This window comes from Myodes glareolus, chromosome 1 (assembly GCF_982192425.1).
Source record: "Myodes glareolus chromosome 1, mMyoGla1.1, whole genome shotgun sequence".
In the NCBI taxonomy this organism is placed as follows: Eukaryota; Metazoa; Chordata; class Mammalia; order Rodentia; family Cricetidae; genus Myodes; species Myodes glareolus.
Window position 1 is genome coordinate 98,095,518 of NC_142026.1, and position 17,271 is coordinate 98,112,788.

The 17,271-nt window shown below is 39.0% G+C and overlaps 2 protein-coding genes across 2 annotated transcripts in view; one reads left to right on the forward strand and one right to left on the reverse strand.

The window, feature by feature from the left end:
* Positions 1-17,271, reverse strand: part of Mcm9 (minichromosome maintenance 9 homologous recombination repair factor) — a 67,103-nt gene that overhangs the window by 35,525 nt on the left and 14,307 nt on the right. The window contains exons 6-7 of the mRNA XM_085690079.2: positions 16,887-17,012; positions 15,452-15,571 (exon numbers count right to left, since the gene is read on the reverse strand). Coding sequence (XP_085546205.2) covers positions 15,452-15,571; positions 16,887-17,012 — 246 coding nt within the window. The remainder of the gene's footprint in view (positions 1-15,451; positions 15,572-16,886; positions 17,013-17,271) is intronic.
* Positions 519-12,184, forward strand: Asf1a (anti-silencing function 1A histone chaperone). Its single transcript, XM_085690083.2, has 4 exons — positions 519-921; positions 5,976-6,091; positions 9,981-10,157; positions 11,373-12,184. Exons 1-4 carry the CDS (start codon positions 813-815, stop codon positions 11,583-11,585), a joined length of 615 nt encoding a protein of 204 aa, XP_085546209.1. The 5' UTR covers positions 519-812; the 3' UTR covers positions 11,586-12,184.

The window sequence follows — 17,271 nt, forward strand, 5'->3', positions numbered from 1 at the left end:
GCTTCTTTCGAGCTGCCACGGGTCTATGAGATGCAATTTATTTCCATTGCAACCAGTCCTTCTTCCTACTCCCTAGCATCATCACAAAAAACAGAGAGCCGGATTTGACGGATGCAAAAAAATCGCATCTTATCCGCTAAATTCAGCAGAGACTGCAAAGCCGTGGCACTGATGGACGAACGTTAAGGGGGGAGAGAGGGGGGGAATAAGCCCGAGAGTCCAAAAAGCCCACGCCTCGCACATGCGGGGCGGGCTCGCGCCCTCCCGCCACGGCCGCCGGCCCCGCCCCCTCTCCGGGCCCGCCCTCTCCGTCCCTCCGCGGCCACGCCCGACGTGAGGCGCGGGCCCGGCGGGCGGGGGCGGGGCCTGCGCCGCCCCTCCCCCCGCCGGCGGCGGCCTCCGCGCGGGCCTCCCAGCCCCTATTCCACTCACTTTGTTCGGCGCCTTTGTCCTGGTCCACACCAGCAGGTGGAGCCGCAGTGAAAGTTTCCCGGCCGTTCCGCGAGCAGGAGCCCATCTTGCTCGCCGCCACGGCCCTCGCTGGAGGAGGAGGGTCAGAGCTCGGGGGCAGCCAATCGCGCGCAACGCTGCTAGTTATCTGAGCAGAATGGGCTGTAGTTGAGTGGACTCGGAAAGCTGCAAAACACTGTGGAGTGCTGCCGTGTAAATAAAAAGGGGAAAAAGTTTCTCAAGTCGCCGCTGCACGACGTCGGGCCGCGCCGGGGCGGGGGTCTGCGCTCTTCCGAGCGGCCGCGCGCGGGACTCTGTGGTGCCGCCAGCCCCGGCCCCATTGTTTGTGTTTTCTTCAAAATATGGCAAAGGTTCAGGTGAACAATGTAGTGGTGCTGGATAACCCGTCGCCTTTCTACAACCCGTTCCAGTTCGAGATCACCTTCGAGTGCATCGAGGACCTGTCTGAAGGTGAGTGGCGCCGGGCTGTCAGTTGCGGCGGCGGACGTTAAAGTTTCCCGGCCCGGCCTCGCGCGGGGTGGGCCGCGGGCGGCGGGAGGGCGGCCATGCGAGGGAAACTTGAAGTTGAGGGACGCCGGCCGCGCCGCAACTTGCGAGCAACTTACCGGGCGGAGGGAGCCATGTTGTCAGCTTTGTCTGCGGCGGGCAGGCGGGTGGCTCCGGCGGCCCCAGGCGCCGGCGGGGGTCGTGCGGCCTCGGCGGCCCCAGGGCCCCGCGGCCCGCCGGGGAACGGAGCCATCTTACTCGGCAGCACGACGCCTGCTCTGGGCCGCCGGGGCCGAGCGGGGCCCGCGCCTTCCCGCCCGAGCCCCGCCGAGGCTGTCCTCGCGCCGCTCTCCGGCTCCCTCCACCAACCAGCGCGGAAGGCGGGCGCTGACTCGGCCCCTCCGCGCCCGGCTCCCGGGGACCGGCGTCCTCCCCGCCGTGCTCCCTGCGGGCGCCCGGGATGCTGCGCGCAGGCTCCGCGGCAGTGTGGACGCCTCTCCCGGGGGACGGAAATCTCTCTGCAACAGTGCAGAGTGAGGAAGTTCATCCTGCCGGAGAACCAGAGCAGGGCGCTAAAACAGTTCCCGGTCCTGGCTTCTCAAAAGTCTCAGAGACTTCCCCCAGAACGTTTGAAGATGCCATTAAAATAACTCCACGAACGGTGGCTATGTAATACGAGACAGTCTTTTCTCAAGTACGTTTTAAGGTTTAAAAAATGCAGAATGGTGAAGGAATGTAGAATTTAGAAAGATAAAATGTAGGGTTCTTACCACTTTTCTTAAATTTTGTTACAATCGGTACTTCATTTTCAAAATTAGAAACACGTTTAACTTCATCAGTGTTAATTTTAGTTAGGAGGACATCTTGGGACTTGAAATTATTTCGTCAAAATGCCTTTAAGAGTACTATCCTAATCATGATGGAAAGAATTTTTCTTCTCATTTAAAAGTTTTTAATCTCTACAATGTACTTTATGTAGGATGTTAACTTTAATTATAAAAATCAATATATGCCCATTGCAATAAACTTCAAAAAGTAGTAAAAAGGAAGTCACAGCTCTCTCCCCCGCTCTTTTAGCTAACCACAACCATTACTTTAAAATGTTCCCCTCTGTTGTTTTAATGTTTAGTATAAATGTGTATACACCTAATATGTGGGAAATATTTTGAAGAATGAGCCATGATTAAAATATAGTAGTCTCTGAATAGGCTGTGATGATGTAAGGGTGTTTTGCTTAAAACCCTATTTGTTACTGTCCCATAAAGCATTTCCACACCAAACCCATTTCTAAACCCAGCATTCAGGTTTCTTTTTTTAACTGCCAATTTAAATACAAATGAGCAAATATAAGGAAAAAAAGCATGTATAAGGCGATTCTAACTAAATACAGCGTTCTAGGCATCAGCAGTTCTTCATATCACAGCCATTTCTCAAGCCATGGCTTCCATTTTAGGAGTCAACTTTGTACAAGGAAGACATGATCTAGGATATTGTTACAGTGTCGCTACACTGGATAGTTCCAAACCAGCTATTCCCAGAAACCAAATGGGATCCTTTTACAACAATGGTATCACTCATGTCAAGAAGACACCTACCTCTAGAACACTTCAAAACCAGGGCACCATTATTTTAGGATATTTTAAGCTGAGTCATTCCAAAGCTGCAAAGGAATCTTTCAAAAAGGTGCCATTCCTGTAGACTCCATCTAGAGGCTGTGTGGAGTAAGGAAATGGAGTTGACTTATTTTGCAAAAGCTCTTTTCTAGGTTCTATACTTTTGTTGTACTGTGATTTTTTTTTTTAAGTGCTTGATCAAAGTACAAAATACATAGAAGGGAATTTTGAGTTTATAATTTGTATCTACCCTCAATCCACCGATTAGCCACTATTTATTATACTTGTCAATTGTCTTGAAATATTTTAACTTTATTATAAAAGCTGCCTTGCAGCTTTGCTTTAGAAGAAGCCTTAAGTAGTATTGCTCTAAAGATAACATGGTTATTTCTTTTTTAGGACTTATGTCTAAGAGTAGAGCACATTAAAAAGTAGGATGAAAAGGCCATTAGCTGCCAAGCCTTACTCCCTGAGGTCAGTCACCAGAATCCACTTGGTAGAGATGACTGACTCCAACCAGTTATCCTCTGACCTCCATCCACATCAATGCCCATATGCTTACATAAACAACAGATGCATAATTTTTAAGGGATTTAAGTAGGGGCTTTATCTTGCCCAATCACTAGGTCTATACAAGTTTTATTGGCCTGCCTGCCATTTCTAGGGTTTAATATTTTCACCAGAACTGAGCCTGTAACTTTATTCTTTGGAAGTCCAGGCCTCTTCTGATTACAAAGGCTTCATACTTTCTACTAGACCACAGATCTTCCCAACAGTGCAGTTTTTTCCTTGGTCACATCCTTCCCATTACACATGGAGATACTTTCTGCCTGGGATGATCATAATCAAATGGAAAAGTTCACTTTCTAAATACGTGAATAAATTCCAGCTAGTAACTTGTAGTACCACAGGCCTTAACTTCCTGAAATACAGAGGACTAGGAAAGGAAAAGCGGGTTTATAAACAAACTAAAGCATGCCATACCATTAAGACCCAGTGTGCGCCAGTTCTTTGAGTTACAGCTTGTGCTTACTGAGACTGGATTACCTAGCTCATCTGTCTTTACCCACCTTCTGTGTTCTTTGATTCCATTATATCAAAACTAGAAAGAGCAAAATTTACCCAGCTTTTATTTTTTATCTTTTTAAACCTAAGGCTTTTGAGTAGCAGCGATTCAATTTGAATTCTAATTCTGATTTGTAAGCTGTGTGAATTTTTAGTAGATAACTTAGCTCTCCAAGTCTCAGCTTACTTGTTTATATAACACACAGTATGTATGTACTTGAATAATTATATCTGTATGATAAAACATTTGTATAAGTAACAAAGCCCATTCACCTTAGGTAACTCAGTAGTTTTTCATTTATCTTCCTTCTTAAATGTTTCTTCATTTGGCTTTTGGATCACTTCCTTCATCAGCCACTAGCTTCCTAAACTACTTTATTGATTCTTCATCTTCCTGACCTGTCAGCTTTGGAGAGTCCGAAGGCTCAATCCCTAAGATTCATGTATTATTGCCAATTTTCAGTTTTTTAAGATCTGACCTATGTTGTGTCTGATAGACATTTCAAACATATATAAAACTAACTACTGATTATTTTCTTTTTTACATCTGAAATGAAAAAAAGTGGTAACTGCTGCTTCCATTGCCAAACTTTACCTAGGATGTAATGGTTTACATAACTCTGATGACCACCATAACGGATCCACAGCACCATTATTTCTGTCCTCGGTTGCTGAAACAGTCTCTTGTTCCCTTGCCCTCATCCAGTCTACACAGCACAGCAGTTAAAATGATCCTTTAACATGAAAGGTGGATCTGTGTCACTTCTCTGCTCACAACCTTTAGGGGCTGGGGCTATGGCTCAGTGGTAAAGTGGCTGCCTAGAATTCGGAAAGCTCTGGGATTAACTGATCTATGGCACAAGAAAACTTGTGGTTTTCTATGTCGCTAAGTGTAAAGCCAGAGATCTTAATGATGGGCATCAAACCTTCCATGATCTGGCTGGGTTGCTCCCCACCCCAACCTTAGGATTGGATGCCTTCTCTCTGTTCCGAAATCCCCGCCTATTGGCTTATCCCTGAACACACTGAGCAGGTTCTTTGTGTTTGTCAGTGTTTACTGTTCTTTGTGATCAGATAATTTTATTGTCTTTTCCTAGATCCATCAACAGATAAGGGTCTTAATGAGATGCCAGATGCAGGATAAAATAAAAGCTGAAAATCCAAATAGCTTTAGTTCTGCGGTAAAGCCATGACATAATAGGTCCTCAAAAAGTAACTGTTGACCTTTATTTAAAACATTACAAATAATAAGGAAGTTGAAATTTAAAAAGTTTCAGTTTGCAATATAGTACGAATACAAAGAAATACCAATACTCTTACAAATTTAAGGAATACCTATATAATTACACACACACAAAAGGCTTTGTTAACATTCTCCAGAGTGAACCAGGGAAACAAAACTTAAGAGTGCTTAGTGTAGTCTCACTGTAACGAAGCCAAACATGGACCACACCTGCTCAGCATCGTAGGAGAGACCTGTCATCTTCATCCTACGTTTGAAGAGCAGATTCCTTCAAAAAGAAATAGTTTTACTCCTTTCTGGTCTCCATAGAGACTTTTCTTAAAAGGTGCTTAATGAACTCTAGCTGCAATTACAAGGCAAGTCTTAGACTATGCTTGAGTGTTTCGTGTCCCTGTCCCTGCTGTGGGAAGAGGGTTAGGCTCTCGGGTTCCTCTTCTGGTTTTAAGACTGGATGGCAGAAAGGAGTAACAGGAGCAGACAGCCCCACTGTATCCTTTAGCTACAGTTGGTATAGTGGTAATATGCATCAATGGTAAGTCCAAGTTATTACAAACATTATCAGTTATTTGGTTAGCTAGCAAGAGTAAGGAGATGACAGATTGACAAATTTATGTCAGCTGATGAGCTGAAGACCTTTACTGCTGAACCACAAGGAAGGTTTGCTAATGATTTTCTGCCAGATTCTATGCGGATTTCTCTTTCATGGGGCAACTTTTCTCCAGTGGTGAGGCTAATTCCTCAGTGGTGAAGCTAAAAATGGCACCCAAAAAGAGACCGAGGGATTTCACAATAAATCACCCAAGCAATGGGATTTAATGTGTTCCAGATGTTCTTTACTAATAGAGGTCTCTGAGTACTGTACTGTACTTAGGGCAAACTTTTAGTGTTTCCACAATTTCTGTTCATGTTTTATTTGTGAGGATCCCTCTTCAGTGACCAGTGCTTCATGAACGATTTGGAGAGGTTATTGGAATAGCATATGAATTCTGGTAAGAAATTAATAATGAACATTTCCATAGCTTTCTGGATAAGGAAGACTTTATCATCTGTTAATATAATTACTGGTACGAAGTAATGTTTTTGGTTTTTAATCCTAGACTTGGAGTGGAAAATTATCTATGTGGGCTCTGCAGAAAGTGAAGAATACGATCAAGTCTTAGACTCTGTTTTAGTGGGTCCCGTTCCTGCAGGAAGGCATATGTTTGTTTTTCAGGTAAGATGATTTTAATAGACTGAATTATCTCTGTGCTCTTATCCTTTTTGTGTTAGGCAATTTTACTTCATCCACTCCCGCTATTAGTTTGCTCTGTCATTTCAGGCACTTTCTGTCATGAAGCAGTTCTGTACTTGAATCTGTGCGTAGAGATATTAATGTCTTTACTTTTGGGAGCTAGACAGCCAAACCAGTACACCAGAAAGTGTATCACGGCACACAAGGTTGATTTTCATTTTGTCCTGTGGAATCCCAATGTGTATTCAAATGGTGTGCTGCTTAGTAGGATGCATCTTCTGATGTAATTTCAACAACCTCATTTTGGCACAGTCAGTAACTGAAGGCTAAGAAATGTTAGCAGATGGAGATGTGTATCTTGAGCCATTGGGATTGAAGTCTGGTTCTTTTTTTTTTTTTTAAATATATTTATTTATTTATTTAGTATACAATATTCTGTCTGTGTGTATGTCTGCAGACCAGAAGAGAGCACCAGACCTGATTACAGATGGTTGTGAGCCACCATGTGGTTGCTGGGAATTTGAACTCAGGACCTTTGGAAGAGCAGGCAATGCTCTTAACCACTGAGCCATCTCTCCAGCCCCTGAAGTCTGGTTCTTCACTGAAGCTCCTAATCTCTGTTTTTCTAGAGGACTGCTGTGACACATCCTACCCCGTTAGAACTTGAAAGTAGGAATTCTGTTAGTATAAGTCATGTTCTCAGCTACCACTGACAGTTTTTAAGTTTGTGCCCAAGCTTGAGACATTGTCTTTTGCATAAATGTTATTTCTCCTACTTTATATTAAATAGCTATATAAAACTAGTGACTTTTTTCAATTATCCATGCTTCTTAGAGGGAGCTATTTATAATACTGCAAGGAGTAATGAACTAGCTTTTAAATAACTATTAGTTTTTGTTAAAAGTATTTCTGCCTAACTGAGTCTCACTGTAGGCAGAATCCAGGAGAAAGATCTACTTCCTATCCTTGACCTCCATTTCTCCCTTCACAGACAGGAATTCAATGAATACTTGCTTTAAAGAACTCCATTAGAAATGGGCGAGGAGTTGCTTAAGAGCACACCTAAGAACTGAGGAGCAGGGACTGTTTACTATTAGCAAACCCCAAATAACTTAGTGTATATAAACAAATGGCAAAGAAAGGCTCAACAACAGTAGTTTAAAGGTTGTAATACTTTAATTAAAAGTGCCATTAAATTGAGTTGTATGTGTGCATAACCTTGTGAAAGCCATAGCAACACAGAGCGCCCAAGGAAGCACTGCAGTTGCAGGCAGGCAGACCTGATGCTTCTACTTAGAAAAACAATGTGACACCACTAATGACCTGCCTCATAAGAATATTAGAAGGAATAAGGCAATTAGCAAATTATTGACAAAACTAGCTACATCGGTAATTAACTTAAAACTATTATCTTATTATATAAAGTGGCAGGATTTGTTTGGACCATAATCCTGGGTACTACATACTGTACTGATAATTCATGATGTAGCTCGGTTTAATTTGTAGTCATATATATTCTTTGTATTGCTGGTTTTGGGGTGAGCCTCTGGGAGTCTTTTGTGTTTATGTTAAGAATACCTCTAAGCTTTTGGCTTGCCACAGTGCTGTGAGGGGAATCTCACAGCAGTATGTAGCTTTTGTTGGAATCAGTGTAAATGTTGCCAAAAAGAACAGAAAGCTCTGTGATTTAGGTCATGTGTTATCCTATTCAATTTTTAAAGTCTGTTTTAAAGTCTGACAATTATTAATGAAAAGAAATTAAGGTACACTTTTTGTTTTGTGTTATGAACAAACTGTGCTATCTTCCTGGTCTGCTGTTTTCTTACAAGTGGTCTTAAGACTAGCAAGGAGATGTCCAGACATCTGTCTAGTCTTGAGGATTGGGTCAACAAGAGTGGTCTTCAAAACTTTTCCACACTTAATAATGTGAGAGGCACACACATTTCTTGACCCAAATTTGCGCAAGCTGAATCCTCTGGCAACCATGTTTTTAAACACAGACACAGCTACAACTAATTTGCTGGGTGGTAGGAACATTACTGAACTCTTTCCCATAGTCACCCTTTGCCAGGTATATAAGAATCCCATTGGATACCCCAAAAGTAACCCCAAGATGCTTAGAATTTGTAGAACAAAGGGTATTTTTTTTTTACAGGAGAGGGTTTGTATTGCCACCCTTGGTGTCGGTCCAAAGGGGATCATAAAGCCTATTGGGATGGGAACTGAGTAATGAGAAAATAATATTCTAAAATAATAAATTCTTACAGCTGCATTTATATTGTTAAGACATATTAGGAGATTTGTGTCAAGTAACATAAACACATAAATGGGGAAGCTGCCACCTTCTGAATCAGAAAGAACTTTGCTTAAAAAATAGGTTTGATGAAGATATCAGGAGATAAATTTGGGGGATGTAGGGGAGGAAACTTTATAGCCAAGGGTACTGTTTGAGGCAGAGGCACATCTTACAGAGACAGGTTAGAAAGCTTAGCGGTATTCTGCATAAGAGATGAAGACGAATACCCAGCTTTTAGTCTTGAGATGCTGAGAGTGACAAGGTAAGAGAATAAGAGAAGCTGAAGGGAACTGAGATTTTTAGTTTCCATGAGTTTTTATGGCTTTTAGTGCTGGCTAAATGTTATATATATATATATATATATATATATATATATATATATATATATATATATATAGTCTTAAAAGTCTCCAAGCTGAAGTATTTACAGAAGAGTTCATATGCAAAGGATGTTCTCTGGTGCTGGAAACAGTAAACTCTTAGGCTAGCGTTTCATTTGTTTACCACACAGAATGGTTTTTACTCGGATGCCTCTACCATCACTATGTCTTACTAGTTGGATCTTTTCAAGTCAGTCTCAGCCGTCTTGCTCATTGCCATCGACGTGGTCCCAGTTTTTCCTGGTATTTTTAGTGTCTTCTAGTTCTATTGTTTCAGTTTCTCTATTCCTCAAGGTTTACCATGATTTAAAATGTGGTCTTTGGTATCATCTGCCTAAAGTCTTTGCCTGCACTGAATTTCCAGTGTGTGTGACTCAAGCAACATACTATATTTAGTGCCCCAAAACATGACTGTTTACAAATGATTTTCATTTTTTCAAAATTGCTCTATAGTTTTTAAGATCAGTGTCAGGTTTTTTCAGTATATATTTACTCCTTATTTAATTGTGCTGGGGTTGAATAGAATTGTCAGTTTCATACAGTTTACTACTGAAGTATTTGCAAACGGTGACTGACTAGGTATAAAGAACCTAGGTCTCTGATAGAAGATGGAAACTGATAGAATATACATTTATTGGAATAAGTTCTGTGAAACTAATTTAATACATAGTAACTTGGAATTGAAAATTAGAGCTGCAACAGGTTAGGATCACTACAATGGTTGACTTGATTATAAACAATGATTTTATAATCAATATTAGGTAATTAATCACCATAGAGTAAAACCAGAATTATTTCTTTAGCTATAGGTGTGCCTGCAAAGTACTGAGGGTACCCAGGACTAAAACACAGAAGTGGGAACCTTATGTTCTAGGTATAAGCCAATTCCCTCCAAAGAACATTTGGTGGGTAAGGTGGTTGTGGTGCTATTCACCTGAAATTCTAGCAATCAGGAGGCAGAGTGAAAGAATTACATAAATTTGAGGCCAGCCTGGGTTGAACAGAGAGTAAGAGTCCAGCCAGGGCTATGTAGCAAGCAGGACTTGCCCCTAAAAGCCAAAAATAAATAAATTAATTAATTAATAAAAAAGATTTCCCCCACTAATGTGATTTCAAGTAGTGTAAAGTAATTGAAACTCACTCACTGTACCTGCTACTAACAGCCCTTTGTGTTTTTCTTTTAAAATTATTCTAGGCTGATGCACCGAATCCAGGACTCATTCCAGATGCAGATGCAGTGGGGGTAACAGTTGTGCTAATTACCTGTACCTATCGAGGTCAAGAATTTATTAGAGTTGGCTACTATGTAAATAATGAATATACTGAAACAGAATTAAGGGAAAATCCACCAGTAAAACCAGATTTTTCTAAGGTAATTTTTCTTACTATTCCTTTTAATTATTGTACTATCCAATTTTTAGGGGATTGTTATTTGATTCTACACTATGAACGCGGTCGTAAAGCAAATCTGAAGTGTTGTAGCACTTGAACAAACTAATCATTGTTCCATTTTCATGGATGACCTCAGTCCTGCCTCTCTAAGAATTAATGTTAGGTGGGTACCTTGAGTCAACACTGAGGACATATACTGTCCTATTTTTGTAGCGAAGTGATTAAATATATTTTTGCCCATAATGCTTACTAAAATTGTGGCAAAAAGGTTAATGTGATTTTGTTACTCATTTCTTTTGTGATGGTTTTGAGACAGGATTTTCTGCTGTAACCCAAGTTGGCCTTGAACTATGGCATTCTTCCTTATTCAGGTATCCAGGTTTTAGGATTTTGATGGTGACAACTTAAATTCTGAGACATCAAAATTTGATTCAGTAGTCTTAAAAACACTTAGTATCTTAAATTTTTCCCACTTGGAACAGTTAATGGGTTTAGTTACTGGTGATTTTGTTTGTTTGTTTGTTTGTTTGTTTTTAACAAAATAAACTGACTATGGTACTCTATGTGGCAGACTTGCCACAAACTAGAGAAGGTTTTGCTTTCTGCTGGAGGGTTGGGATGCCTTCCACAATTTGGAGTCATCCTGTTAAGCCAGGGTTATTCCTGATAGAACCTTTGTATAGAAGTAAAAAACAAAACAAAAATAGTAATAAAAATCCCCTAAAATACTGTCTCTGAAAATGCATTTTAATATATTACAGTTAAGATCCCAGTAATTACAGAAGTTCTATTTGAGGAAAATTGTTCAAGTCTTTTTGTTTTGTGTTTTATTTCTTGGTGCTTAGGGGATTGAATCTACAGACTTAGCCAGAATACTTCTTTGCACTGAGCTATATTCCTAGCCTGAAAACACATTAGGCTAAAGACATAATTTAACTAAAAACATTCTCTAAAGGGTGGGAAATACCTTTCCCCCCTTAGCATTAGGAAGCAGAAGTATAGAAGCAAGACATTTTGTTGCAGGGATGAAAAGATCTAGATGCTGTATTAATCTTTGGTTATTAGTTATGTTTAAGTGCTTCACTTTCTGATAGCATATTAATTTAGTCCTTTAAAAGGACTAACAGAACCACCCAGTTTGTATATGGTAATCTAACTTTTCTGGTGCTCATCATTTAACTGTTTTTCTTTCCAGCTTCAAAGAAATATTTTGGCATCTAATCCCAGAGTCACAAGATTCCACATTAACTGGGAAGATAACACAGAAAAACTGGAAGATGCAGAGAGCAGTAACCCAAATCTACAGTCACTTCTTTCAACAGATGCATTACCTTCAGCATCAAAGGGATGGTCCACGTCAGAAAACTCACTGAATGTCATGTTAGAATCCCACATGGACTGCATGTGATAACATGCCATCCCATTAGTACAGATTAAGCTATTAAAAACAGAACTATTTCCCTGAAGTTCCGTAAGTACATAGTCAAGGTGAAATGTGAAGAATCTGTTTAAAAACATCCTGTAGAAAGTTTATAAGAAAACCAGTATTTGAGCAAATTGTGGAATATAAATACAACTATTTTTAAGTACTTTTTTTCTCTAATGTGTTATTTTATTTGTTCTTGAAACTAATCTGGTTAAAGTATATATATATTATTTTCTTCTCCTTTATATGTAATTAAAGCATTTATAAAAAGAAGAGTTATCAATTATTAGACCAGGTTGTGAAGGTGTTTTAGCCTCTTGGACAATAATACTTTTTACTAGCCTTTAAAAGAACAAAGTTTACTTCAACTAAAATGATTTCCTTTGAAGACAGCGTCCTTTTAATTTAAGGAGCAAATTTCCATTCTGTAGTGAAAACGCTATCTTTAAAAAGGGAATTTGAAATCAACTACATGCCACCAAGGCTTTCCTAGGCCACCCCAGTGCATCTTGTGACAACCACCACAGCTTGTGTTAACACTGGACTTGTGGTTTTATGTAATAAATGCGGCTGCCTTTGAAGTCCCTCTGACTATGGTTTATGCTTCCCTACTTCTAGAACTGAGAGACCAAGATCACAAATCATTATTGTCCAGAGATTTCAACACGGCAAGAGCAAATGCAAGGTTTCTAAAGTGTAAGATTAGATTATATCTGGGTGGTGGTGGTGTACACCTTTAATCCCAGCACTTGGGAGGCAGAGGCAGAGGGATCTCTGTGAGTTCAAGGTCAGACTGGTCTACAGAGGTAGTTCCAGGACAGCTAGGAAGCTGTTACACAGAGAAATCCTGTCTCAAAAAGCCAAAAAAAAAAAAAAAAAGATTATAATCAGATCTGCTATTCAGTTTACAGAAACTCTGAACTTGGGTTGTTGGCAGTGTTGCTATAAGAAAGGTAATTTAGAAAGGTCTACTTTGCTTTATCCTAATAAGCTGGCTAGTTTTGTTCACAACTACAATACCCCATATCATCTGCTTCCCATTAAAGTGATAAGATCAGGGCATATCTGTAGTTGACATGTTCTAGACAGCTTTTCCAGACAATTTTTTTGAAGAGCAATTTTAGAAAGGAATTTACCAAATAAATGGGCCAAAAGTGTATTTTCTTTAATGAAAAATAGGTACTTCAAGGATTTGCTCAATTAAATTTACAGTAGAATATTTTCTTTTGACCCCTGCTGATGGTAAGCAGGACAGCCATAAGATGCAGTTATGCAGTGCCTTCACATCTAAGCTTTTATACTGCGCTTTTAAAAGCATTTTAAGGAAAGGAAAGGCATTTTTTTTTAAAGAAAGGCATGTGTATTTTAGAATATGAATTTGTGAAACAAAGTCTTGTTAAATGTTAAAACTTTGAAATTCAATACTACAAATTATTACAATACTGTCCATATCCCAGTTCACAGCTTTTAAAAATAAAATACTTCTGACTATTAAAAGTATTTGAAAAGAAAATTCTCATTTTTGTCTAACTACAATTAGGAGAAAATGTTAAAACAAGAGTTATGTGATCAATACCGTAGGTATAAGTTTGTTAGAAATAAAAAGTAAAAACTAAAATCACCAAGTAAAGCAATTTGCTAGAGTGTTTATCTGATTATAAATACCACTTTGCAATATATGTTCAGGTTTTTATGTCAATTTTAAAATGTATAGCTCACTGTCATAAGTTTGAGACATAAAACTATTGCCTTTTATAATTTTAAATGCTACTACTCTGTAGAATTTAAAGTTAAAAACAAATGAATAATAATAGAATTATTTAAATTAAGAAATTAGCATGCATGGATTTCCCTCCTGTTTAGCCTTGTTTATAGACATTATGTCTGAATTATAGCTAAAAAGCTTAGATACCATCCCCAGACCCCTCTTTTTATCTATTTATTTTTTTGGGGGGGGGATAGCATCTCTCTATATAGCTTTAGGTGTCTTGAACCTATTAAGTAGGTCAGGCTGGCCTTCAACTCACAGAGATCCGCCTGCCTCTACCTCTGAAGTATTAGGATTAAAGACATATGCCACAACGCCCTGCACCATTTCCTCTTTTTTATCAGAGTAAATAAATGTCTGGGGAAAAGACAGACAGACAGACAGACAGACAGACAGACAGACAGACACACACACACACACACACACACACACCCCTCTGCCCATTTATACCACTGAAGAGCTAGGTGAGTAGATTATGAAGGTATCATTTCCTTGAGTTAAGGAAGCACTCCAGAAACTGAGGAAGTATGTATGCATGCATGCATTTGCTCATTCATAACCTTGTCTGACCCTTAACTTTCTATTATTTTGCCCTATAGTTTCAGGGTCTAGTTTTACTAAGAAAGTCTTTGAGGGACTGTCAATATGGCTCAGCAGGTAAAGGTGCTTGCTGCCAAGCCTGACTATATGAATTTAATACCCAGGATTAACATGATCAAAGGAGAAAACCAATACCCAGAAGTAGTCCTCTAACTTCATATATGCACACACAAAAGAAATGAAAAGTAATATAAAATTTAAAGAAAAGAAAGACTATGGTGTGGTTTTCTATCACAAACCATAGTGATACCGTATTATCACCTGCAACACAACTACATGTTTATATTAAAATTTTTTTCATGAACATGGCCCCTTTGCTACACCTTAAACTATGTGCAGCCTGACTCTAAATGGACTTCAAAAGAATGACAAAAGGCCGTGGCATGTTTGGAGTGGGTAGAAAGTAGCAATAAGTTTCTACAATTGTAAAATCTTTACTAATCTTTTTTCTCACATTTGGATTCTGATCTTGACATTTGAAATGCGGAAAAAATGCTAATTCACTTTACATTATAATTGACACTTTGAAGCATAGCCATTTACTGTAATATTTCCTCGATATTAATAGTCTGACATTATTAGTTGCCTGCAAGATAGCATTGGCTTGTTTCTTGACATTCCTCATAACTGCTTAGGAATCATTTCATGTAATTACTCACAGTGTCTTGTTGATTTTAAGATGGACCATAAGGATTTCAAAACGTACAAGCAGTGCTCATTGTAGCCAGCCTCCTTTTCTGGTGTTCTCAGCTCACAGATCCCATCTTATCAGCAGTGACTAGTACAGTACTAAAGTCCGTAGATGGAACTCCTGGGACATTGCTCTTATGATGACCTTTATAAGCATCTCATAGGAACTCTGAGTAGAGACTACAGAAATGAGGCTATCTTAACATGTAACAGCACCCTGTGAGACCAAAGTCCCATTTTTACAAGAACATAATCCAAACCATTAAAATAGAAAACATCAAGACACATTTTAAAAATAATTTCTCCTAAATTTCCTGTCACTTTATAACCATATATGGATAGTCTATCTGTAAAAGTTTTTAAATATACTTGCTGAAGTATTATTACAGTGTATGAACAGAATCTCTTAGTACATATGTGAACATGTTTTCTAAATAAACATCTCTCTAAAAGGTGTCATTAGGAGCCACTGTTGGCCATGAAAATGCCTTAAGCTATATGCTATCTACTTTGTAAAATGAATTTCCCTATTTGATGTTTTGCTTGGTAGATCTTTATAAAATGACATCTTTACATTTTCGTACATAAAACTAAGTTCTAAACAGGAAACACGAACCTTTTTTAAAATACTTCCTTAATAGTACAAAACGGATGTTATATTTCCTTCAATTTTTGGCAGTAACTTAAATAACTTCTTGAATTCTACAATAGGTACTTTTTCAGAAGAAGATAACTGTTAGTTTCTGAATTAATGTTAATTTAATTTACTTAAAATTGTCACATCCAGTACCTGCACTGGTAGATCCAATTCCTGTAGTCAGTACGGACCTTGGTGTAATCTTGGCTGCATATTTGAGGAATTGCGATTTACCTGTGCCAGGATCCCCAACCAATAAAAGATGAGATTCACCTAGAAAAAAAAATAAAGGTGTAAAGGTTCAAAATTCTTAAAAGATATATGAATACCATATAGCTAAAAAAAAAAAAAAGAAAAAGAAATGTCAACATTTTATATGGCATTTTGATAAATTTAATGCAAGGCTCTTCAGGAAGCAGTTAATGAGAAGATCCTTAGAAAAGTTAGCTGTCACAAACACAGCAATTACTGAATGTGACACAGAAAACTTAGTAGAGTGTGTGCTATTTCCAGATGCTTAGGCCCATTCTTAACATTTTTAAAATCCTTGACTTAAAACAACTTTCTGATTTTTATCTATTTTTAAATCTAAACTACTGTGATTGAAGCTATCCATATAAGCCATACAAGGTTTTCTATGTTTAAAAGTACTTCTAAATGTTGGGGATTTTGTAAAATCATTATGTATGTCAAATCATTATGCACTTTCATTTATGTAAATTTTCATAGCTTAGTGAAGTCTACCTTAAAATGATTAAGTACTCAATTTTCACATTTAACACAAATGGACATGCTTGTCCTATGGTAGATACTTTTTATTGGACAAATGAATTTCTTTAGTAATAAGTATTTTCTAATTATATTAATAAGAAACCATTATTTAAGCTCAACATTTAGCAAAGTGCCTTGCAGATAACCGGTGATCAAATACACAATTTCTAACATGTTTATTTGCTGCTGTACTATAGGGTCTCAGAGTATTGCTAAAAATCTGGCTTAGAGGTTTGTCTTTGGGTTAACTCTGGTTAGCAGACCTGTGTGTGCCATGCTTGCTGCTCAGCTTTCTGTTTCCAGTGCCGTACACTTGGAATAGTCTTTGCGAATGTGACCTACAGCAGCAACTCCTGGCAGATGACTTAACTGCTGCCTCCCAGCAGGAGCACCAGCAGGAGCACCAGCAGGCAGTGTGAGCAGCAACTGGCAGTCACAGATGGAGACCAACTGGGAGACTTTAAAGACACCATTTCTAATCTCTCTCACTTTTTTTTTTTTTTTGAGATAGGGAGCCATTTTTGTGGTACCTTTACAGGCTTGTAGTATATAGTCACTGAAAAATTTAGTGATTTCTTTCATCTTTCTGGAATTATAGAAGGAAGCTTCTGCTAAATATGGATATATGCTACAGGAAAAATCCAGCGATGAGAAACTACAGGCAGTTTTACAAATTCTTTAAGTTGGCATACACAGTAATGTACTTCATTTTGTCATTTTCAAACATATGCTTCATTCACCACCCCCTTCCCCTCAAAAAGTAGCTTTTGTTCCCCTCTGTGTTAGTATTTCTAAAAATGTGCCAGTAGGTCCTGACCTCTGACTCTTGTTCCTGCAGCATCAGTTCTTTGAATCCCACCAGCCAGCACCATGGCCACAGCAAGCTTTACGAGATACATCCCAAACACTTGAGGACACAGGCTGGCCAATATTTCATTCCTCCCTGGGAAGTGAGAAGGAAGAGAAGTTATCAATAGCTTTCCTAGAAATCTCCCGATCTTGTGGCATTTGCTTATAAACATACTCTGTGCCAATCTAAACAGATGGAGACGGCCACGTCAGATGAGTGAAGAGCTTTCCTTAGGCTCTTTTCTTCTTTCATTTTTGAGATGGTCCTACAAAGAAGCCGAAGCTAGTTTCCAATGCACGACCCTCCTGCCTCAGTCTCCTAAGTGAGGATTATAGAGGATGCCACCATATCT